Here is a 25,556-nt window from a genome sequence, read left to right on the forward strand (position 1 = left end):
TCATTTTTACCCCTACACTATCCAATACTTACCATACTTGCAATGTAATGGTATGCGTTGTGGAATGCGTTGTAAAGGTAGTTTCAAAGAATTTGTTGTAATGGCATGCGTTGTAATGGATGTTGCGGTGTAAAAAAATGCGTTGTAAAGGTATGCGTTGTAAAAGTGTGTGTTGTAACAACATACATCCGTGTGCGCCACATGCCACTTAAAAAAATTCAAAAATGTGCATTTTTGAAAGAAATCACAAATTACCACCAACCTGTAGTCGGTGGTAATTTGCGACACCTGAAAAGAGAACGCGTGGGTTCGTACCCCTTTCTCGTCGCCAAAATGTAGTGGGCGGGCCCCACGTGTTCAGGTGACATAGTAGACGTAGCCGAGTTGAGTTGGATGTGATTTATTAAGTCCATAAGTAGAAGTTACAGCAAACCCTATCAGGAGCAGCCAGCTAGCTGCTCAGCCCATCTTCCAACTGACAACACTCACACACCAGGCACCCAAACATTCCGCTCATGTCACTCACATCAACATTCTACATAGAACACTCACACTGGCTGAGCAGCTAGGGACAAGGTGAAAGGGAACATTACAGCATAACATGAGAATACTACAGACTGCTGTACAGATATTTACAAACAGTGGAAAAGTTTGTTCTTTGAGGTAATTGAAGTATTTCTTTTGGCAAAACTCTCCTGTGAGAAAGGGCCAATAATACTTTACTGAGTTAAAGAGAGAGGAAGAGAGAGCTGGCAAGGAAGGAGCGCAAATGTGATCTGGGGGGGTTGACAGAAAAGGGAGCGGGGCTGGGTAGGAAACTGAGCAGTGTGTGAACGGGGCAGGGGTAGGAAGGGGAGAGGGCTAGGGAACCGAGGGTGCAGTGAGGACGAAACGGGAGGGGAGGGGGAAATATTTCACTCCCTCTCAATATGAGTGAAATAGAGAAGAGGATTGGGGGGGGTTGCTGCTGGATAAAAGCAAGAGAAAGGGGAGGGTGGGAAGTGGAGAAGGACAGCAATAAAAAGGGTGCAGAAACCGAGAAAGGAGAGCAGGAGGGAGTACAGGAACACACTGTATAACACAACGAAACGCTGAAAGGAGGAGCGGACAAGGAGGTAGAATGTTGCTAAAGGAGTGAAACTGAATGAAAGTGCTGAGAGGAGAGAGAGGGCAAGGACAGAGAGCGGAGAACGGTGTATGCTTGATTATAGCAAGAAAAAAACTGGAGAGGGAGCGAAACGGTTGGCAAAAAATAAAGGAGAAACCATGGTGAGAGCAGGGAAAGAACAGAAAAAATTGCAGAAAGAAAGCAGAGAATGGAATGCGGGGAGAAGGGATGGAGTTTCAAAGCAAGAACTGTGAAAGCAAGAAAGAAAGAGAGGTTGGGGAGAGGTGGTTTAAGAACAAAAGGATACAACGGGAATGAGAAAGGAGACAATATATTGTGATAAGTGGTAGAGAATACCTGTGAAGGGTTTGGTCGAGAAAAGGAAGGGTTTAAAGGGCCATTGGACTCTGAGCGTTAATTGATACTAACTAATTGAAGCTCAGCACGTATTTCAATAATGACAGCATCCATTTACTTTTATTGTCATGCAGTGCAGTGATTGACGCACTGGCGCACCTTCGAATCGCGCAATAACCACTCCATGCTGTTAGCGTAAAAGGCCATTTTATTAGGACAGGGTTGCCAACCAAACTCAAACATAACATCAATAAACAATTACCAATCCCCAACCTCATGTCTTTCATCCATCATCCACTCCCACACTCCAGTTACTCACTCTCGATTCACTCAGCGACCTCTTCCCTTATACCATTTGCTTCCTCACTTCTCTTTCAACCTCCTCCAGCATCTCCAGCCATCGCACTCCTGCATGCCGCACCCCCCTCATGCACCTGTATCCCCCTCCCCAGAAGGGGGAGTATGCCTGTCATGGACTCCCCAACCTTCCCAAGTATTGCTAGCACACAACTTCAACCCGTCCTAAACTGGCACACTATTCAAAGCCAATACCCTTTCCCACTCCTAAAAACAAGAAGGGTGGTCAAAACTTTTCCATAACCCTTCCCTGACGGCGCTGGGTACAGGAAGAGGAAGCACTTCCCCTAAACCCCACCCCTAAGCCCACCCCTACACTGCCTAACAGCCTATCCCTATCTCGTGCGACCACCCCAGGGGAAGACTGGCCGACCTCACTTCCCCCGGGCGCATTCTGCTGTCCAAAGAAATGCACTCTCGGAGATTACCCCCCCTGTCCCTCAATGTTGGCAGTGACCCCGGCCCCTTTTTTTCTCCCAAAGACTCGGAGGAACAGGGAGCTCCAAACACATGGAGGGTTTGAACAGGGAACAGCCTCTGCTTACAAGAGGAACCCGATCCCCCGCGCAGAGACGGGTCACGTGACCACCACAACTCATCCGCGAGGACAGCCCGCAGATCCCCCTCACTGCTGGAGCGCGGGGAGGGCCCCCAAAGGCACGTCTCTTAGATACTTCAGGCGTTCTCGTGTTTCGGCTCAGGGCATAAATAAGAAGGCTTCGTGCAATAAAACCTGTCAGCCATTTCCTCTCACCGTGGCGAGCGAGGCCTTGTCTCAGGGCGTCGGTGGAAACTATCAGAGCGCGCGGCCGTCTCTGTCAGAGGTGTCCTTGTATGAGGGGCAGGCACCTTTGTATCAAAGCAGGCATACATTTCGGTGAGTGTCTTCATGGCTGATGGACTTGCACATCAGAGATGCCTGTAAATCAGAGGTGTTAGGTCTGAGGGTCTCTGTAGACAGTGGTGTGTGTAGACCCCAAGTATCTATATGTAGAAGACTCATTGGCTGGGGCTGGGGTGCCTGTCAGCGGTGTGTGGGTGATGCTCCAAGTCAGGGCTCGAGTGGGGGGAGGGGGGTGGTACCTGCACACGGAGTCCCCCCACTCTTTTTACAGAGTGGACGCTGTACCCCCACCAAGAAGTAGGGCCTCACAGAAATATGCTGAACTTGTCGTTCAGCAGCACCTGCATGTTGCCTGCTTTCCTTTCACAGCAGCAACGTGCAGGCAGCGAGGGAGCCTTTGTCTGTCCCTGTATATGAATGCAGACACTGTAAGAGTGTCAAATGTGTTAGTCTATCCCAGTATTTACACAAATAAATTAAATAGCACTATTTTATCTCTTTTATAGCGCTACGTCATGATGCCATGAGGTCATTTGCATATTGTCTTACTTGGTCAGTCCCCCACTTCTTTTTATAGGACTTGTGCCCTGCTCCAAGTGTATCTGCAGTGTCCAGGCGTAGGGACCGTGCTAACTGTGCCAAGACTTGAGAACAGAAATGCTGAACCCAGTATTGCGTACCTTATTATGCCTATTTCTAGAGGGCACCTGTCCTGGCCGTTTGTGCTGGATGGTTGCTACTAGAGCAAGACCACGACTGATATACATACCCAGACCCGGCCTGTGCTCAGAGAGCGCCCTGGGTGAATCCAACTATAGAGCCCTCCCATTCATCCTCTTTAAATGTGTGTTGGAAAATGGGAGGGGAAGGTGATGAGACAAGAGTGAGGTGTGCCATGAGAAGAAAAGTAGTCAAAATGCCGACAAGGGCACCAACAGTCTCCATAAACTGTTTAAATTTACTTTTCTCTGAAGCAGCCACTTCCGAAGAAGACTGCTCCAGGCCGCTGCTGCGCCCCCCTCTATAGGTCTGCGCTTTGGGCTTGGGCCCATCTAACATATGCGAATAAAGGCTGGCCCTGGACATACCGGTGGGCACAACCTTTTATGGACTGGAAGAATGTGGCTTGAATAATTACCAGTGTGTCTAGGATTAATTCAAGCATTAAGTCCATCATTTTTTTGCTTATAAACAAATATTTAATATTTCACATCTTTTGTTGCCTGTCTTTATTTGCCAAGTTAAGAATCGAAAACTCCCAAAATAATTTTGCCAATTATTCTTTGAAACCATCTACCAATCTTCCTGAAATGTAGCTGGCTGTTTCATTCGTTTATTAAAAGTGTATGTACCAAGTTTGAAATTAACCCCAGTGCGTTTTCGCAAAGATGCCATTAAGCATGAGATCTCTGCGGCGCTGCAGGTCAGTGGAAAATTGTGACTATCATCCAAATTCTTCAGTCATTGACTAATCTTGGGAGGAGGACATTAGCTTGCTGATCTTCATCGCACTATGATGTACACTATACAATAATTAAATCTTAGGCAGTAATAGAGTAACATGGCTTTCTCTCTGTGCCCAACTTTACCAGATGACTACATGACCCCAAAGAAGCAGTGCGCCTCTTTGTGTTTTCATTAAGCAACCTAATTCTTCAGGGAGGTCTTGTCTTGGTTCTCTTCAGCTGATCCAATTAAAGCAGCACACCTGAAAGCAAAGAGTTGAACAGAAAAAGCCTGCGAGCTGAGTGTTGTGTCCTTCATGACAAGAAGGATATGGTAGCCTAATACCCAGTGCTTAATTTGTAAAAAACATATAAGTGCCAGGAGGCCACTGCAGTTTGCACCGCACATTGCTCCTGCTATGCTCCCAATTATAGTAACAATACAACTACTATCCATCACACCCTAACAAATGTGACAATGCAGACTATTTCAAGCCACTAAAGTAATAACAAGGGCTTGGGTGGCAGGTAATAGTCATTTTTTATGTTTATTTAGTTAATAACTAACTGTTGTTTTGGTCATCTCTAAATCAGCCAGATAGCGCCACCTCGTGGTAAACTGTCACAAGCACCAGTGTTAACAATTACTTGCTGGTGCCGAGCACTGGAAACCACCGGCTCAAATTAAGCACACTCTCCAGCAATACATACCACTCTCCATGTGAATTATTCCTTCTCCAGCCTTAACTATGCACCTTACAGCTCCAGCATAGGGAGTTAACTTCCTCAATAGAAGAAAGATTGAATGCCATGCGGGTAAAGACACTTAATAACTGAATGTTATCTGCGATTTGTCATCCTAGTTCACTTCGTAAAGTCATTTGATATGCATAGTCCTTGGTCCTGCATCTGGCTATTATCTTAATCCTGGCTAATTGCCTAAGAGCTAATTACATACAATAAATAGAATTTAATTAGGCTACAAAATGTCAATCTACGCAGACTGTTTTGATTTGAACAGTTCTTCAAAAGAAGGAAACCCCAAATCAAGTGCTTGTGAACTTCCTTTAACACAGATGCTGAAATAAAGTGAAATAAGTGTTTATTGTTCTATGTGCAGCAGTCAGCTATTGGACTTTTGCTCATTCACACAATCCAACAATGCGAAACAGACTGTGACGTCTCATGTTCAAGTCCACTATCCAACAGACAGCAGCTGTTACTGATCACAAAAATGTTTTGTCAGGTGAGCAAGCACATCCTATGGACAAATTAAAAAATCATTCTCTTTTGTATGTTTTTTTTTTGGTTCACCTGAAAGGTATTTTTAATTTCTGAATTTGTTTTGTACTCATAAGGAAGGAGCATAAGATTTTGCCAAAAGCTTGCAACTTAGCCTTAAACGAAGTAAACTCGTTGAAATGTGATATTTCACTGTGATTCACAAAACATATGTTTGTACTAAAATAGATTAGTTTGGGCAAATATATTAAAACATTTCAATCTCAGGCAAGCCTTAGGGATTTTTAAAGTTTACAAATGACTTCAACTCCTGATCCGATACAATAAAAAGCCAGAAACCTGAGTGCCGCACCTCATTGGTCAATGGTACCATGGGTTGTATGATGTAACAACGCGTGTTATTACAACGCGTGCTGTTACATCGCAGTTGTTACAACAACTGCATGTTACCACGCTATGCCTTTACAACGCAAGTCTTTACATCCACTTGCGCTAGGTGGCGTGCTAACATTAAAAAAGTGTAATTTACTATTCCAACTCCAGTCCACTTATCAGTAGGGAAGGTGTTGGCATAGTAAACTACACCATTTTTAATGTTAGCACGCCATCTAGCGCAAGTCAATGTAAAGACTTGCGTTGTAATGACATAGCGTTGTTACATGCGGTCATTGTAACAACCGCGATGTAACAGCATTGCGGTGTCCTGACTGCGTTGTTAAGGATGTTTCCCGGAAGCATGCATAGAAAGCTACCATTCTCTACTCCCCCAAAACTCTTTCATTAGATTATTTTTATTTCCAAAGTATTCATAGGTCACAGTCAAATTATTTTTTTTAGATTTTGACTGTAGAAGCAAATTAATCTGAAGAGCGCACACGGTTGCTCAAAAACTGGGTATAGTTGCATCAATTTAGTTCTATTTCATCCAATGGAAGAAGGCCTAACTTTGAATTCCATAATTCTCCTGAAAGCTGTGCATGATCACTCATCACAGACTCCAGCTCATCTCCAAATCTTAGCTGTTACCAACTCTGCCGGAAAATTGACCACATAGTTCTTCTATGCCACATCAATAGCTCCTTAAGCCCTCTTTTGTTATTAACTCACAAACCATCGATTGTCCCAGCCTGAGTCACTTTGAGCTCTGCCAGGGCATTATAGGCAGACTTCATGACTTTTCTGAAGCTCGGTCACCTGGTCTGTTGCTTCTCTATTGGTGAGGGACGCCACCTTCTACTTAGAGCTTAGATATTAAGCGTTCCTTGTCCTTCGACTACAGACGCATTCCTTGCTTGACCCCCCTTCAACCACAGACTCCTTTCTTTGCCCAGCACCCAACTGTTAAATGCTACTTGTCCATTGAGTACAGACTCTGTTCCTTCCTTGACATTCACTGATAAAGTGATATCTGACCACAGACTCCCTTTCTTGACTGGTGCTAATTGACCAAATATCTCATAATCTATCCCTTTCCTGAAATTCACTTCTAATGTATCATCAGGCTATAGGTTCCAGGCTGTATCCCTTGCCTGGCGGGCAAATGTTAAGGTCTTAATGGACCATCCATCGAGCCCAAGCTCCTCTACTTCCCTTCCAGTCAGATGTTAAGGCATTATTGGACCGTTGGCCCAGGGCTCCATGTCTTGCCTGGTGCTCAGATGCTAAAGTGTTATCGGACCATCCACTCCAGGCTCCATCCCCTGACTGCTGTTCAGATGCTAAAGTGTTATTGGACCCTCAACCTCATGCGCCATTCTTTGCCTGGTGCTCAAATGCTAAACTGTTATTGGACCATCGATCCAGGCCTCATTTCTGGCCTGATGTTCAGATGCTAACGTGTTATTGGACCATCCATCCCAGGCTCTATTCCTTGACTGCTGTTCAGATGCTAAAGTGTTACGAACCCTCAACATTAGGCTCCATTTTTGCCTGGGGCTCAAATGCTAAACTGTTATTGGACCATCCATCCAGCCTCATCTTTGGCCTGGTGTTCAGACGCTGAAGTGTTATTGGGCCATTGACCCATGGCCCCATTCCTGGCCTGGTTTACAAATGTTAAATGGCTTCCTGATCATTGACCACTGACTCCATCCCTTGCCTGGCACTGAGCATCTTAGAGCTGCGCCTGACCCTCCAGTCTCTGCCGCTCATCTTCAGGGACTAGCATGACGGTTAGGTGTTTCCTGCTCTGCACCCTTGATTGATCTGCACTCAACACCCAGAGTGACAGATCCTTCGCTGGGACGTGGTTAGCTCAGACCCACATCTCCCCGTCCATCTGGTTCAGACCCACTGACATCCGATGAATGGACGGATTCATAGCTCGTGACCAGCCCTGCAAACAGCCCTCTGGCTGGCCAAGCAATCAGACCCACCAGGGCCCCGTAAAGCGTGTCGGACCGGAGGGCACAAATCCGGACGACCTGCCAGGAAATCTAATTACTGCACCTCGGAGGGAAATGTGTTTCCATTTAAAGTTCTTGGGCCGTGTTTTATCCTCTCTCTTCTCGCCTTCAGTGAAGCTTTCTCTGGTTCCCCCTCGTTCTTTTTCTTGGATCGGGCCTTCCCTGCCCCAGGAGGTGCAGTCTTTGAAATGGAATAGCAGTCAGGCAAAGCCTCGGCGCACCTGACACGTTGTGTTATCTAATTAGCAGCCCTCTCTGGCAACACTGGCAGCCCTCAGCTTCTGAGGAGCTGTCTGCGCGAGAAACGCTACCTGAGCCATGATTGGACGATTATGTTCTAGATACGATCTCTCCTATAGGGTGTAGGGGAGGCAGACAATTAAAACAAGCCTCGCTACTCTGCACAGCTTCCAAGACGTTCCTGAGAGGGCATGATTTAAAACATTCTAAACCCTGAGACCTCTTCCCTAGTCTTTTCGATTTAGGGTGCTCAAAGTTGCAAATTCCATCTGCAATCTTCTTAAAGATGTTTGACAAACTTTGCAACTTTCTGAAGTGCAAAGTTATTCACACGTAAGCGTCTGCAAATCCTGACTTCCACGATAATTTGTGGTGTACTTGTGTGTACTTTATTAACAAACAGGATATGTTTCAATAACATAGTTCACATAAACAGTTTTCTTTTTGTGTGAAATGTCAATGTCTCTAGAAAAGCTTCTAAAAAAGGTAAACTTTTAAAGAAATACCACGCATAACGTTTCTATACAGGATGGGTTTGATTAGATTGAAAATTATCTTGCATTATGAAAACAAACTTCCTTCTGGCGAAGGCAATGTGAAATGGGTCAAAAAATAGAATTTTATAAGAGTAAAAAAAAAAACTTTGCATGCCCCTATCTTAAGGGCAGAGTTTGGGGGTAAAAAGGTTGTAAAAAAAGGGACAGTTCATCCAAAATTACAATTTGGTACGTGCCTTGGAGAATTTATTCAGACAACTCTACACTACAGAACCCAGGAGAGGTACATGACAATGTTTCCTACGTGTAAAAAGTTTTACCTGGATGAAAGAGTTGTAAGTCTCTGATTTTCAATGCTTCAACTTCGCTTGAGACATCTGTGCAGTTTTTTCAGTCTTTGGCCTCATGCAAAAAGTCTCTGCTTTCTAAAGGCTCAATTAATAGTGAGAGGGAGGGGCTTCCCTCGGTGGGATAACACTGCCCGATTACAAGTTTTGCTGATAGTGAACGCTCTTGCATCCCCTCCTCCCCTATTTCTAGGCCTGGTAAGTTGTAAAGTTGGGTGATTGGTGGTGGAAATAAAATACTGTCTTGAATCATTAACTTCAGCACCGGTATCTTTAACTCCAATTACCGGGCATTGTGTAAGGAGGTCCTGGTACCTGGGACTGCTCTCAGCTTTCCTGTGTTAACTCGTTTAAAATATTGACTTATCAAACATGTTTATTAGCCCCCTGAAATTTGAGACAATTGCGAATTTTTACTTTATGCAAAATACACAAGCTTTTCTGAGTTTTGCAGTATTAACTACTGTTACCTATGAGAGTTTGTTTGTGTGCATTAACGTGCATTGACGTCCGGAGGTTTGTTTCTTTGTGTGCATGGGCGCCTTTACGCTTGATACACTTTTTAAAAATGGATCTCTTTATGTGCGTTCAGTGATGTGAACACGTGCATGTTCTGTGTGTGAGCAGCGTGTAACCTAAACTTGTGTGCACCTGTGTGGATGCAAACACAAAAGTCAAACATATTGACTTAATTAATGCTTGTTTCACCTCATTTATTTTGTTCAGCTATTTGTCTGGCAGCCATCTTTGACTGAGTCGGGAGCCAATGAAAAGAAATCGTGCCCCGAGGATGTTGTTTAATTTTTACAAAAATAAATACAGACTTGTTGTTGATGGTAATTTGCGAATTCTTTAAAAAAAGCACAAATTGTCATTTGTTAAGGTGGCATGTGACGCACACACATGCCCATAGGGCATGTATGTGCGCCATATGCACACACATGTACATTTCAGGGGTGCAGCAGGGTGTCTTTGAGACACCCCTGCACCCATGAAATAATTCTCAAATTGCGATTAGCAAATTGCGAATACCTCCTGGCCCATAGGAATGCATTGGAAATTATTCCTTATTTGCGAATTCGCAAAATGCGAATTCGCAAATAAAGAATATTAAGGAATCGCTAAAAAATAGCGATTTTGTACATACATTCCATTTTGCGAATTCTAAATAGCGATTCGCAAAAAATCGCTATTTAGAATTCGCAAATTGGAATCTTGATACATCTGCCGCTTTGTCTCTGGGTGGGAAGGCAGGCTGCAGAAGGAACAACAAATGTTTGAACTTGCAAGTTCAGGGTTCTTTTATTGAAATGCCAACAGGACCCCTTTTTTGCCCATGCACACTACTCTTTGCCACTGCGCCTGCCCGAAAGTGCTCGCCAGGAGCAACCTCCAGCCTCTGCGGCTTCATAAAGCACAACCAGGTGTTCACATCAATCTGGTCCCATGCCAGCGTGGGCCTACTGGCCTTAATCCTCCTAAACTCCTTGTCATAACCCCTCCGGGCCATGCCTAAAAACTCATTGTGAGCATAGAGTATCCTACTCTGGTAGCATGCCAATTGTGCCTTCAAGGTCGGGAAACGCTCTGCTATGATTGCTTGGTAGATCGTGAAGCCTTTGACCCAACTCAACAATGTCTCCGTAAACCTCTCTTTGCACAGCAATCGCCGCAATCCCTCGAATGGGAGCACTCCTTACACCGCTGGCTCTCCTCCCTCTCGAGTCTATCCGCAGACAACTTGCACATTTCAGTATATGTACCCTTCCAAATCTTTTCTTTTACCTCCATCGGCACGTTCCTGCCCAACTGGTCGTGTTCGGAGCACACATCCCCCAACCCAGGGGTCTCCAAATCGGTCCTGGAGGGCTGGATCCATGCCAGATTTTTTGGATATCCCCATTGAGATACATGTAGTCATTTTGAAAATCTGGCATGGATCCGGCCCTCCAGGACTGGTTTGGAGACCCCTGCCCCAACCCAATGCTCAGCACTGGTGCCACTATACCTGTTGGCGCTGACTCCTGAGCAGGGAGTGGGGTTAAATGCGACCTTTGGCACTGTTAAAAGATTTAAAAGCTAGGCAATGTAGCTGTGCAAGGGGAGATTGCACCAGTACTTGGTATAAGAAGATTTTGGGCCACGGTTGTTGGTGCCCTACAAAACGCAATATTTGTCTTCCCTTTCCCCTGACAAAGTAGTCATATGCAACACTTCTAGGTATAATCTGTAGGGCTGTCAGAGCTGTAATATTTCCAGAACGAGGTGAAATGGAAAAAAATAGCATTTCAGGAAGTTGCAAATTTGTACACATGACCCTTCTTCACCTAAAACACAATTTTCTTTAAAAAGTAGTTTTTTTTAAATGAGAATATTCCCACTCAGACTCTTTTGGCAGGAAAAATAGTCTGCAAAAAGTATTTTTTCTCAGACAAACCTGCTCTCTGCCACCACACACTTTTTTAAGTTCACAAACCATGAAAAGTTAAGAAAGTTTGTAAAGTTATTTAAAGTGTCACAAAAAAGGAAAGCAGTTGAGGTTGTACAACTTTGTCCTGCCATATTAATCTGGTGCTAGCATTACAGGTGGTGCTGTCTATCAACGTTTCATAGCTAGGCGTTGGTGAAATTTAAATCATACCAGTGTAATGTGCGCAATTTCTGGAATTTCGTGTTAAGCTTATGTGAAATTGCCCAAAACATGCCATTAATCTACTTCGCGAAACATGCCATTTGTGGTCAAAATTTACTGAGAATGCATGAAAACAACAGAACGCAAATGGGTGTTGTTCAGGTTTCTTTTGCACTTGCACTTTTTCTAAGCCCAACATGCATCCTTGCATCATGCGTCATTGCGACACCAGGACACATTTCACGCTAAAACATAATGCAAAATGACCGATTCTCATTTTGCGTACATACATGTAATTTCATGTCATTTTGTTGAGATTTTGCATAAATATGTGAAAGGAAATTCCTTGAATGTTGCACAACCCTAGCTATAGGCCAGGTTTGTTGTTTGACAATGAGAGGCAGTGTTGTGACGGCAGGTGCAGAGGGTGTTTGGGGTGCAGAAATTAAATGGACAATGCGAGGTAGGAAAAGGTAAGGAAGACTAATGATCTAGATGCATGAATGAGGAGGTTATGAGGACTAAGAGAAGGTAGGGTTGCTCTTGGTAGAATACCGTTGTACCAACAGCCTTCTTTGTGCCCAGGATGGAATACCATGTGAAGTCTAGGAGGAGGCTGTTAGTGTAGTCATATTTGGGTACCATTTTGAGGAAGGTATTGGCATATTGAAAATTGTGGTGGGATGGATCATACTCATACAGAGAATATAACATTTGGTGGCAGTGGAGGTACTGGTTATGAAGATTCAAAGTGGTGTGGGTCTGTCAAACTGTGTCTCAGGCTGAAGGCGAGGGAAGGATGGCCTTAAGAAGAAAAACAATGAGGGATGTAAAAGTGGCAGTGGCAACATGATGCATTGCAATGTTGTTCAAACAGAACAACTGCAAGCTGTTCATAATGTGTTTCTGAAGTTGGGGATGAAAGATGAAAAAAAGAAGATGATTTGGATGTTACAAGCAAACAGGTGGCCTGAAAAGTTGAAAGAGGAGATTATGTGGCACTTGGAGGTGGTGTAGAGGGTGTAAAAAAGGAAGGTGAAGAAAGAAGCCTAGAGACCTACTGTGATGTTCTTAATATGGCTGAGCACCAGGACACACATGCTGGTAGTTTAATAGCTTCTGCACTAGTAGACCAAGTCTCAGAATGAACTAAACGGTCTGAACTCTGCTTTCTCCTTCTAGCGAAGCCCGTCAGCCTGAGTTATCGATGTCCCTGCCGGTCCTTCGAGAGCTACGTGTCAAGGAACAACATCAAGCACCTGAAGATCCTGTCCACGGCCAACTGCTCCCTCCAAATTGTGTAAGTCTGGGCAATAGGGCCTCCTCTTGTAGCACTGGCCTCCTATCACTGATGTTGGCACTGTGTGCAAATGGTGTTAATTGTACTAGGCTATTTGGATCACATATGCTCCACGTCAATCACCTTGTTTCTCTTAGCATTACAGCCAAGATATGGTTTGGGAAGTCTTGGTATGAATCGATTTTGGGCGTAGTGAAAGATTTCACGGAGCAGTCAATAACTTACATTTCAGTGATGGTTGATTTTTGAAGTTGTCTGTACCTGAGATCCAGCTGTGAGATTTTAATGAGCGTGACTGTGGATATAGCAGACTTGAGACATAGTAGGGCAATGGGTTATAGTGTCAGCTCAAACATGAGCTATTTCTATGATGGACTATAACATTATTTTGGTAGCGTGCTGTTCATGGGATTGGGCATGTCTTTGTAGTTAGTAGCATGGAATTCAATAACATTTGCATTGATGTTTCTTCTAGTTTTACTACATTCATGGGATAGTCCAGAGCATTGGTTCCAATAGTGTTGTATTGATTGGATGGGCAATAACATTTACCCCACTTGTGAATGTACCTCCTGCTTGGCACACAACATAATTTAGACACTTATTTACAGGAGAAAGATAACAAAGAGTGTGCATGATAAAAGTACACAATCACGAAGAAGAGATTTGATTTTAATCTTGAACACTTCATTCAACTAATATTATTTCACCAACAACAAAAGTGGATGATAAATAGTTTTTTCCAGGTAACAGAAGATTGACTTTGACTCCAGGATATTAGCAGATAGTATATAAAAATGTTGTGTGATCAGATGGTGACACAAACCAGAGTCTGGGAAGTGCTTGATGGATGGATGGATGGATTGATGAGTGGGCTATACTCCAGTGCCAGTAGTAGGTTAATTTAGGCTTGGGATTTACCTTCAGCTGCATTAAATTAATGGAATCTACAGAAACATTAGCTCCATGCAGCTGGCTATAACATAAGCTCCGGCACTGAAGTGTTCAATGGTTCAGCCAGGTTTTCAGTTTCAGTGGTGTGTTGGTGTGCTATATTCCCAACAAATAGGCTTTAGCCATAACAGAAGGTGACTAACATTGATCTCTATCAGGATCTGGACTCTGTAGGTTGGATCACATCATTAGCTCAAAATTGTTATATTTTTTGGGGTGGTGATAACATTAGCTCCAGTTCGATAGTGTTCATGCTGTAGGCCTGGGAAACATCGTTTACAATGCGGAGATTACATCGCAATGCTATTACATTGCGGTTTTCACAACGCAAGTCATTACAACATCTTGCGCTGGATGGCGCTCTAGGACAAGGAATAGTATAATTTACTATCCAACACCTTCCCTACTGTATGCAGACTGGAGTTGAAATAGTAAATTATACTACTCCTAAGTCCAGCACCCTCCAACGCAAGTCGTTGTAACGACTTGCATTGTAAAAACCGCAATGTAATGTAAATGTATGAGTTGTAACGTCATAAATCCGTAGGCCTTTCCATTATCTTTAGTTGATGCAGTGCTTGTGATTTGGGACATTACATTAGGTTCAGTAATGTGGTGCTGGCCAATTGTGCAGTGCATTCATATTCCAATGAATCCACCTCCACCAGCCTGTTCCCAAATATCAGGCCACTCACTCTTGCAATATTTTTGACGTAGGTTATCTAAGTCATGGTTCTCCAAAGACGGTCCTGGAGGGCCAGATCCATGTCAGAGTTTTAAGATAACTACATTTATCTAAATGGAGATATGCTAAAAATTTGTCATGGATTCGGCCGTCCGGGACGGACTTTGGAAAATCCTAATCTAGGTCATGCTTCTTGCTCTTGGACACGTGTATCCACCACAGTTAGAACGCAATGCTAGCGAGAAAGCAGGCAACCTCCTTCACAAGCCCCTCTTTTGAAGCCTGAATCTAGGATGTTCTGAGCATGGCAAGTCTTGCAACCATGGAAACAGTTCTATATTAGCGACATTCTATGCAAGGAAGCTCAGTGAGCAAGTCCGACCCTTTCCAGTAGAATTTGGAGACGGCATGGAAGAAGGAGGAACAGTGATGTTTACAAAATCTTCTTGTTCAAAATTGAGATTTTAATTTTTTATTTTACAGCATTGTCTTAAAAATATACTTTCCCAAAATGCATTCTGAAGAATATTCACCTGAGCGTTATTTATCAGTGGCAACAAATCATGGGTGTAATACGTTCTATTCTCTTAGAGCGGGGGGAGGCGAGGAGGGGGGTTGCGGGTACCCCCTCAAACCTAAAAGCAACCCACTAGCCCCTAATGTTCTGGGACTGATTTCAATGTGCTCCCTAAACACGAGGTTGTTAGCAAGATGTCCTAAAGTCTTATTACATGGGCCTGGCTTGTTTCATAATTTTAATGGGCCTATTCATTTGCATAGTTTTCACCTCGAAATAGAGCCTCACTTGTGCGAATATTTCCCCTCATATGATAGTTGGTGCAGGAAATGGATTTTCCTTTTTCTTGTTAATTCGTTTTTGAGTTTTTTCCTTGCAGCATTGAAAGTGTTGATTTTTTCCCCTCGAAACAACTGCCTGATGCCCCATTTAAAGTGAGAAACCACACACAGAAATCTGGTGGTAATAGAAGTATTTGCAGGAAGTTCAAGAAAGAAAAGCATTGCAGCTTATACACCTTAGGTGTATGTTTCTTGTGCATGTTGCACGAGTGCTTTTTGAACTGCCTGTGTACCCCGTGGAGTGGGGACAGCTGTAGCTCTTTCTGATATTTCATTGGCCACCCCCCTGCTTCCTATCATGCAGGTGTCTTCAAACAACCCTTTCTTCCCGCCAGGACCTTAGAGATAGAGATCACGTTATGGTTCACTGTGGGGCTAAGAATGTCAAACCGGCGCAGCCATTTCTGGGAGCTCGGTGACTGCCTCCTGTGACTGACACCTTCTGATGGGGTCACTGATTCTCCTCTGGTGATAATCGTTGTAATTTTTATCTCCTGTGTTTGTTTGATCTTAAGAGCCATGGTTAAAGTTAGTCTATATATAATATGTGAAAATCTGCATACATGCTTTTACATCTGCGAGGCAGGATAGAGTGAAATCTTTCAAATCTAAAAAATCTGAGAAAATATCCGTGAGCGTGTCGCTCAACACAGAAGCAGACTAAACAAAGATGCTATGTGGAAAAACATTATGCTCAAACGGTGAGCCTGGGATGGCAGACAAGCACTGGTAGGCCCACTTCTCTCTGCGTTCTAAACACGGCACATTGGGATAGACTCTTGCGCAAAGTGAGACTGACTGAACATACAGGTGACTAGCAGGTGGGGCAAGGCAGGGAACAGTCTGTCAGTTCGTGGAACTCCATCTTGCCCAAGTCCAGTTTTACCAACTGATCGGGTTGCTGACTAGTCTGTACCTAAGCAGGTCCAACTTGGTCTCTGCCTAACCATTGCTTTCTAGCAGCACGTTTTTTTTTACCTGATTCCTGTAAGTGACATAACTCACCTGCTTTTCTAAAGACCACAAACTTCAACAATCCTTGATGACCTTTCTGTGTATGAAGTGTTACTCGTGTGGTCAAATTACACACCTCATTAAGAGACCATGAGAAATATTCAAAGATAATGGGTTGACACTTATATCAACTCAACTCAGGAAAAAACAGGAAATAACGTAGGCTTATATAGCATTAATTATAGGTTTTGTTACTTCTTCTTCCTGACCTTTGAAGTTGTTGGTGCGTAGGTGCAGTTTGCATAATATTTAAAGCAAATGGGCTTTTAGAGAAAATTATGCTAGTGGCCAAACTAACATCAGTACCCTGTGGTGTCAGTCATTGGTTGATCCATAAGATGGGGTGGGTGGCAACACCATAAAGAGTCTTCAATCATAACCATAGCATAAAACGTTGTCCACTCAGATCCAGTTTCTTCTTAATCTTCAGTATTCTTTCTTCCCGTATCCAGTCCCGGATGCTAGCAGAAAGCACCGGCGCTCCCAAGCTCCCCTCAGCCAATCATAACGCTGCATTGGCGTGGTCTGGGGCGCAGACGGGGACTGGGAGGCTTTGAATATTTTTCATCAGGCTGTGTAATACAGCCTGGTGGGGAAGATGCAAAATGTGCATTACTGGCTGGCCCTTGAGGGCCAGCAAAACAGTCATGTGCACTTGGGGAGTGAAAACCACTCCTCCCCCTGTTCTTGACAACCCCGCCCCGCCACTGCAATCGGATTTTTAAAAAATAATATCGATACATTATTATCATTTTATTTTTCCTTTTAAGCAGTGGGGTGACGCTCCTCTGCCTTAGTGGGCGAGCCACCACTGGATACTAGAAGACATCATTACACCCAAAAGAACCGTGTACTATTGTAAGCAGGAGGTCGGCTCTCTTTTCAGTGGGCTGCCCTGGCAGCTGGGACTAGAAGGAGAGAAAAAGAAGCAGATTAACTGTGCATTGAGGCAAAGAAAGCTCATGACTAAAGATGCAGGCCAAATTACTGGTTGTGAAGTTTTAATTAATCTCATTGTTTCCTTTCTCTGCTCTTCACACACTACCTTAATTCTTCTGTCCTCAAGGTATAAGTTCTCTTCTGGTAACGCAATTTGTGATCTCATGTTGTTTCCTGGGCCTATATCATATATATAGGGCACACCCCACTGGTCTGCATGACGCACCAAGTACAGGGTGCATGCAAATGCGCATTATCCCAAGAATGCGCTGCCCTCTGTGCAACTGCGATCGTACGACCGCCCTGGCGCAATAGTGATAGGTGGACAGACTGATTGAAGTTTCTGGTCCACCTTTCATTCACAGGCGGCCACCCGGCCTACAATTCAAAGGGGCAGAAACTCCCTGCAGGCAGCCAGTGAAAGAATAAATGATTGAATGAAGTGATCTGCTAAGCCCGCTGCTACTCCAAGGAGTGTCCCAGCGCTACATCTGTGGAAAGCAGGCTCACTGAACAAGCCGTGAGCTAAGAGCGACAGGAAGAGTTTAAGCTCTTTCCCGAACAGTGATTCATGTGAGATGGTGCAAAGAGGCACTGGAAGCCTATTCCAAACTCTACTGCCAAGTGCCGAGCAGGACCACCCACCAGTCCTGGCGGGGAGGAATCTTGGGCCCTCTACAAGCAGTGCTGCTGCAGAACAGAGAGGAGTATAATGCAACATCCTAGAAATCAAGTAAATAGAACCATGCTTGTAGAAGGCTCGATGAATGACAATCAGCGCCTTGAACAGAATTATTTTCTTAACAGGAAGCCAATGCAAATCCCTAAGGTAACCAGAAACTGATTCCCTCCCTGGTATCCCAAGGATAAGGTGAGCCGCTGTGTTCTGCACCACCTGCAGTCTTCTGAGAATGGAACTCTGGTACACCAAGATTGAGGCAGGTTGAATAGTCCAGACTTGATGTTATCAGTGCATGGAATACCTTTCTGCGTGTCTCTAATGGTAAGATGTCCAAAAATGTCCACATTGACCGGTGCAAGTCAAAACAAGTACCCGCCACTGACAGAATCCAGGAGTCCAGAAATAGCATATCACCTGTGCCCACCTTTGGACTGATGCTAGGGGACCTCAGTACACCTTTCTATGAGGGCACTACTGGGAGGATGCACAGACTGTGTGCCACTGAAAGCTCCTTTGCCATTGGTGCAGTATATCCTCATTTACATAGTGCCACATCCTCATGAAAATGAGGGAATGCCCCCTTGAGATTGTGCTGGTGCTACATGTAAGTCAGCGCAATCTGTATTACACAAGGGGCCGCACAGGCAACTGTGGGCCCTTTTGTAAGATCAAAGTGCCGAAGGGGTGCAAAAAATGGGGGCACATACAAATTGCTGATCTTTGCTGCCCTTTGTCTTTAATATGACCTGTCCCGAGTGTCTGAGCATGGTTTTCATCTCAAAGTATCCACTCTCCCTGTGTTCTTCCATCAATAACATCCTTAATGCTTTAGATCTCTGCTGTTCACAGGACCTCTGAGCTATGCTCCCTTCACACTCTCTTTCTCTCCTGTCTTCGCATTCCTTAATCTCTGTTCTCCTTACAGTATTCAATGTTTCCTGCCCATCTGGGCTGGGTGTAGTGTTGGTGACACCCGGTGCAACAATCTTTATTGGAGCCCCCCCCCCCAAAAAAAAAACCCCAATTTTTTATATATTTAGTGTATGTTTGTGCATAGTACTGGATGTGTGTGCATGTGTTGTATATATTTTGTATGCGTTTTATTGTGTGTGCATTGTGGGTGCAAGTGTGTATTTCTGTCAAAGGAAACTTGCATGTGCAGGAATTAAACATTGCAGTGTAGGGTTTGAGTTTTTCCCATTGTGATACCCAACTGTGTTTACAGCAAGAGGTCAGCTTGATTAATTTCAAACTCATTACCAGTGTCCCCCTATTTTCGAATTGCCTGCCAATTACCCCCTTATTTATTTTTCTTGGTTTGTCCTCCTTGTGTTATATGTACTGGATACAGGACTGTATCCCACTGTATAATTGTTCACCTTATTTTGTTTAATTTCTAACATTGATTAAACCATTGTCCGGCTGGACAATTTTTTCTTATAGCACACATTGTTGTCTATAATTCATTAATTGCCCCACGTGGGTCAAATTAAGCACTGGTTCTGTTTTTGGCGCTGGTGGCAGTGCGGGCCACTCACAGAGGGCGTTCCTGCACTCTTCCCAAACCCCCACAATGCTGTTCGAGCAGGAGTTCACCATAGATTTAAACATTAGTTTGGGCGTCAAATAAACAAATCCCAGCGAGTTTGAATCAGTGAAACCCAATGTTGAACTTTTTATGTTTTTGTTGGTATTTTTGTGGTTAAAGGCGAAAGCGCATTATTTCCACTTCGTCGATAATGTGAAGGCAGTGTCTCCACACATGAGTTACAGTGCTTTTATTACCTGACTAATGCATGTTTTGCATGATCCAGAGGTTGAAGAAACACTGATAGAAAAAATATTTAACGGCGTATAACAGAGGCAATACTCCGGTCACTGTAACCGGATCCTTCAGATGGAGGAATAATACAGATGTGGGATTTCTGCTGACTTCCCGGAACAATGCTCTGTGTTTTTTCTATACTTTGCCTAACTTGCCCAGAATATGGCCCGAAGTAGTAGCATTTTTTTTCATGTAAATCACAAATGTTACTTTTTTTCTTTATAAATGTAAAAGGGCTCTACAATTGTCATGGACGCCAATACACCAGACTTAATTTTTTTTAATTCAGGGTATTATTTACACGCAGAAATGCAACTTTTCTGTGACTATTTCGGTAAAGAATTCATCAGTTAGATACTTTTTCCGTGCATAAGGAAGACGTGTGCTTTTCCAGTTGAATTAAACCAGTTTGTATGTTTTATGTACAGTAAAAAAAAATAAGTAGTGTTGCACTGTTTGCTGCAGCAGGGACCGGACTGAGACTTTTGTGCACCAATTATTGATTTCATGTTGCCAGCCTGCCTCTGAGCAGGTACGAAGGTGACAATTATAACGCAGATGAGCGCGTGAGATCCGAACGCTTCTCTCACCAGTTCTGGAATTTTCCATGGAAAACAAAAAAAGCTCGGGATGCTGGTGAGCTGAGGGCTTCTCACACCCAAACAATGTGACCAACTCCTGTAGCATTGTAAGTCAACCCAGGGTGTGTTTTACAATCAAGGGAACAGAGAAGAGCAAATATCGTAACACAAAAGTTGGATGACTTAATAAAACATCACACAGTGCGACAGGAAAACGCGGCAGTGTAAAGTCGACGACAATGCGAATTACACACATTAGTACCATAAAACACCCACAAGCGCGATTTGCAAACATGAGCGGCTTAACACGCCAGATAATGTGATTAACTGAGATGGACATGTAAACAGCTCACAATAAGATAATAATGACAACAGCAGACATTGTGATTTACTCGTGTGGTAATATAAACCAGCGCACGATGTGATATATATAAATAGTAGTACCGTACAACAAACAGCACACACTGAGAGGAATTGCTAGGGAGGTACTATAAAACGTGACACGCTGTGATTTGTGGTCGTGGCACTGTAAAGCGCGCGCTGATTTACTAGCGCGCAGATAGGCAGCAGTCCGCAGCAGAGCACTAACAAATCATTTCAAGATGGCTGCTGTCAGGAAGCGGGGCTAGACCGCTATGTTCATGTACCCGCTTTGGCACTGCTTGTCTGATTTGCCGTGACATTCAGGAGTGTTGTAAGACATGTTGTACTGCAAGTCTGTTCTTCCATCTCTGCGTCTTAAAGCATCCCAAAGGTTTACCAAAGATATCCCCCGGCCTGTGCTGACTTTAAAACAGAGAACTCAGGCAACTAACCAAACTAGGATGAGGTCTTCGTGGGTGACTACCCTACTAGGCTCGGCGAGTTTATACTTCCAAGTTTCCTGCACTTGGTGCGGAGTTACCCCTCAAGGAGCCTGATTGAGGCCTCTGTCCAAACCAAAGTATGTGATTAACCAAAGTGTGGTAAGGAAACAGCCCTCGGGCTCCACCTTGTGGTGACAGTACATTGCAATGAAGACCTGAACAATTAATTTTATTCTGAGTAAGGGGAGAGCACAAGAAGCACAATCACATTTTTCATGAAGCACAGAAATCCGTGTACTGGTACTCTCTCTTTAGCTGCGGGGGAAAGGATAAACATATCTGTCTTGGAGAGACTGCATGAAAAGGCTATCTGTGCAAAATGTAGACAGTCTAAAAAGTCTCTATGAAGTCTCCTGCAATCCCTGGATCTCACTGGCTTTTTCAGGTATCTCTCAATAATTTAGATTTTTTTCTAACTCTCTGTCATGCCCTCACCCTCTTACTGTACCCAAACTCCCTAACAGTTACCTGATCGACTAGTCTGTTACTACCTACCCTACCTCGCTCCACCATCAGCATTACCTATACCCCTCCCTATTTACTAGCAGGACACCTTAGGTTGTCTGTCCACAACACACTATCATTTTTAGGAGGATCTTTCTATCCTCAAGTGTGCCTCTTCATTCAGCCACCTTCCGTCTGGATTCCCATCTACTGGGCCTTCTTTCCTATCTGTGCGCCACACTCTTCTCCATCCCCGCCATGACCTTTGGGCAACATACAATAAATCAACGTAACATCAGAACCTTTTCCCCTGAGTGTTCAACAGACTCTCATTGGGTCCTCCGCCCTCTTTTGACCTATTTCTCAGTTAAGGATACTTCTCCACTCCTATGCAGAAGATTCCAAAATATATTTCATGTACTTGTTAGATTCACATAATGCTGGTCATTTCTCATTATGCTTGTTATATGAAATTTCAGAAATTATGCCATTACAACTCATCATGTAATTATGCGCTTTTTGAGGAAAGATTTTATTGCAAGTACGTTGGAAGAACACAAATGGCCAGAATGCGAGTGGCCGCTTCTTGTATAACTTTTTGTTTTTTTGTGTTATTTTTCTTTCAGCAAAATTCTTTCAGCAAAATTCTTTCTTGCATCAATTTTCTATGCGAGTGCATTTCACATTAAAATATAGTGCTAAATAATTGATTTGCAGTTCACATAAAGGAAATCAGCAGGACTGAATCCAAAAGAGCCCCATCCATGCTTTTAACTCTGTCCCAAAATCATAAATGAAGAGATGCTCTATCGGAATGTCCTACTACACTCCCATGGCTCTCTGATATTCTTAACAATTAAGAAAATGGTTGAAATATTATAATTTTTAAAAGTACATCATGCAGTTTTGTGCAAGCAGTCACTGATCCTAGCAGTGCTCATCTCAGTGGTAACCCAAGTAAATAATAAAAAATATGATTATGTGGTTTAAACACTAAACTGTTCAGCAGCATACTATGTGGATTATTTGCAATCGCAGAATGCACAAAGAAAGCTTCCTTCTGGGTAAAATTTCAATATTGACCACACTTTCAGCTGTATGTAGCAACATGGCAGCACAGTACTAACTAAATTCTCCCTCATGTTATCTCTCGTGTGACTCATGCCAAACCAAATTTTTCTACTCTGATTCTCTTTCTCACTAACCCCTCTTTGCAGGCTCTTCTCTCCTCCATCTCTCCTTTACTCTTCCCAGGCCTCAACTTACTACTGTGATCTCCCAATGAACACTCTGGGTTTCTTCCTTCTTCTATCCCTCCATTACTCTATTGGATCCAACTTTCAGACTCATATGTCCTATGGTGAAAATGGACTCATACCTCCTGATACTAATACGAATACTATACTCATTTTTCCCTATACTAATCCACCACTAATCCTTTTGGGTCCTGGAGGCTGAAAAGCGCTTCAACGCCCCGTCGGGGCGCCACAATATCAATGCAACTCCACACACAGTGTTTGTAGTTTTTGGGATCCAGCTATTCTGGCTGTGTGTGCCCAGATCTGTTTCCCATGAGGGTCGAAAGGCATTCCAAGCTGCCTTTATCTGTGGCTTGTAGAATTGGCGTCCCCTGAGGCCTGCAGTATTAACTAATCTGTATTGTGTTTCACAAACACAGGATTCAGTGCTTTCCCCAAGGCATGCAGGTTCTTGCAACAAACAAAACCTGCCCACATCCTGTGTCACAGTGAATCCTAACAGGATGCTCCCTTTCCAAGCGGTGAAAGCCCACCTTGTATCCAAGCAGTGACATGCCACGCTAAGCATAGCTAAAATGAGTCTAATGAGTACAAATGTTTTGACAGATTTCTTAGGTTTCATTGAGTCTTCTTGTACATTTTAGATCCCTTTTTGCTGTGTTCATGGAATTTCAAGTTGTATTTAGACTCCTTTATGTTGCGTTCAGATCTCAATGAGTGGTGTTTAAATTCCTTTACGGTATACGTGGATTTTTTGGTGTTGTGTTTAAAACATACTTTTTGGTGTTGTTTGAAATTCATTTGTGGAGTGGGACTCAGGCACATGCCTTTCCCTGTGTTTTAAGTGTCTCCTTCCTGTATTTTTTTTTTTTTTGCTATCTATGTTTTACTCCAATATCTCAGACGCAACTGTGTGAAACGTCTACAAACAGGAAAAAGGGAAATTGTGGACAGCTGCTAGTCCGGGAACTCCATTCAGGACTAATTCCTAGCATGAAGCAATGGTCCATGGGCCACAGTAGCAGAAGGGAGTACTAAAAAATAGATCTAAGTGGTGGGACAACACTCAAAGTACCTCTCAACACTATCAGTTCACTGTTTATAATAATTAACATGTATTTTTTACAAGAACTATTTCTTAATAATAAACACACAAATACATTTATGAATAAGAAAATAGATTATTTTTTGTTGAAATAAATTTTCTGGCTCTTAAAGATGGTGTAAGTTGAGTGAATGTATTTCATTTAATGGCCTTGAAATATGTTTCTTTGGAAGTACTTCTGTACATTAATATCCCCACTACCTTTGGGTTATGGGGTTGCCCTAATAGGAGAAATGATATTAAATTCTTTGGAGTGACCAGGGTTGACAGCAGAGAAGTAGTGCAAAGTTCCTTTATTTCCCTGCAGTATGGTAAGAAAAAACTGATGTGCAATAGCAACGCAGAGTTCAGGGTAAGATCTGTAACAGAATGAAGATGAGATATGTTTTACTTTTACATACACACAATAAAGGTACACACAATAATGGTTCATTTTCTTCGTGTATGTTCTGGTACTTGTTAGTTGGCCATTGGTGTGAGGGGATGATTATTCCAGCCCCCCCCAAAAAATATATTTCTAATCATGAATTGACCTAGGCAGTCCTAACTCTATTTTCGTCTTTCTCATTTTTTTCAGTGCAAAACTGAAGAACAGTAACAGACAGGTGTGCCTGGACCCTAAGATCAAGTGGATTCAAGAATACCTGGAGAAATTCCTAAACAAGTAAGGAGGGAGCAGGGCCTGCAGCCAGATAGGATAGGGCCAAGCTTCAGGGCTGAGTAACCCCCTACGGACTGCGACAATGCCTAGCCTGTGACCGTGAGAATATGGGCGCAGCGCATAATGGTGCTTATATTGTACAAAATACAGGAACTTCAGCTGAAAGCACTGAGACTTCAAACCCTCCCTGCTGCAGGCGGGCTCCCCGTTGTTGGTTCTTTTTGGTTCTCACTATCTTGTCCATCTCAGTGTGTCACACTCGAGAGGGCCACTGTTCCCGACTAGTTGGAATCTGGCCCCAAGCTCGTCCCCAGATGACAAAACACATTTTTAGGAAAGAAAATACAGGGAAAGGGGGTTTCTTCTGGGGAGTGGGGGTGAAGACCTATGTTAAGGCAAAGAAAAACTTGAGGGCTAATCTGCCTAAACATAGGAGGCAGTGATCACCTGGAAACTGAACCTAATCGGGAGCTGCCTGATCATGAGACACTAAAGAAACTAAAGAGCATATCCTCATTATGTGAGTAATCCACCTAGTGTTGGTAAACCTCACAACATAAGCCTCTACAGTGTCTGGAACCGCAGTATAAGGAACGTTCACAGCATGAAGAAAACTAACATGGTCAAAATCCTCCAAGATATCAGGAACACTCTAACTAAATACCATAAAATGTATTTAAGAATCCTCATTGGGCGGTAGAGGTGTAAAACACAAGAAATGATCGAACACATGAATAAATCAAGAGTGCTATGATAATCGAAAAGCCTCAGGATATAGGAAATCTCAAAGTGTGATCAGGTCACACAGTATCTTGAGCGCTCACAACATCAGTAATGCTCAAGAGCAATATGAACCTCAGTCGTAGCGCAAACAACTTCTGTGTAAGCAACCTTCACAGCATTAGGGAC

General features: G+C 43.4%; 1 protein-coding gene across 1 annotated transcript in view; it reads left to right on the forward strand.

Annotated features, from left to right (window-relative positions):
* The window catches only part of CXCL12 (C-X-C motif chemokine ligand 12), a 76,064-nt gene that overhangs the window by 22,403 nt on the left and 28,105 nt on the right, over window positions 1-25,556 (forward strand). The window contains exons 2-3 of the mRNA XM_086921859.1: window positions 12,657-12,774; window positions 24,564-24,650. Coding sequence (XP_086777985.1) covers window positions 12,657-12,774; window positions 24,564-24,650 — 205 coding nt within the window. The remainder of the gene's footprint in view (window positions 1-12,656; window positions 12,775-24,563; window positions 24,651-25,556) is intronic.

Source organism: Lissotriton vulgaris, chromosome 5 (assembly GCF_964263255.1).
Source record: "Lissotriton vulgaris chromosome 5, aLisVul1.2, whole genome shotgun sequence".
Classification (NCBI taxonomy): domain Eukaryota; kingdom Metazoa; phylum Chordata; class Amphibia; order Caudata; family Salamandridae; genus Lissotriton; species Lissotriton vulgaris.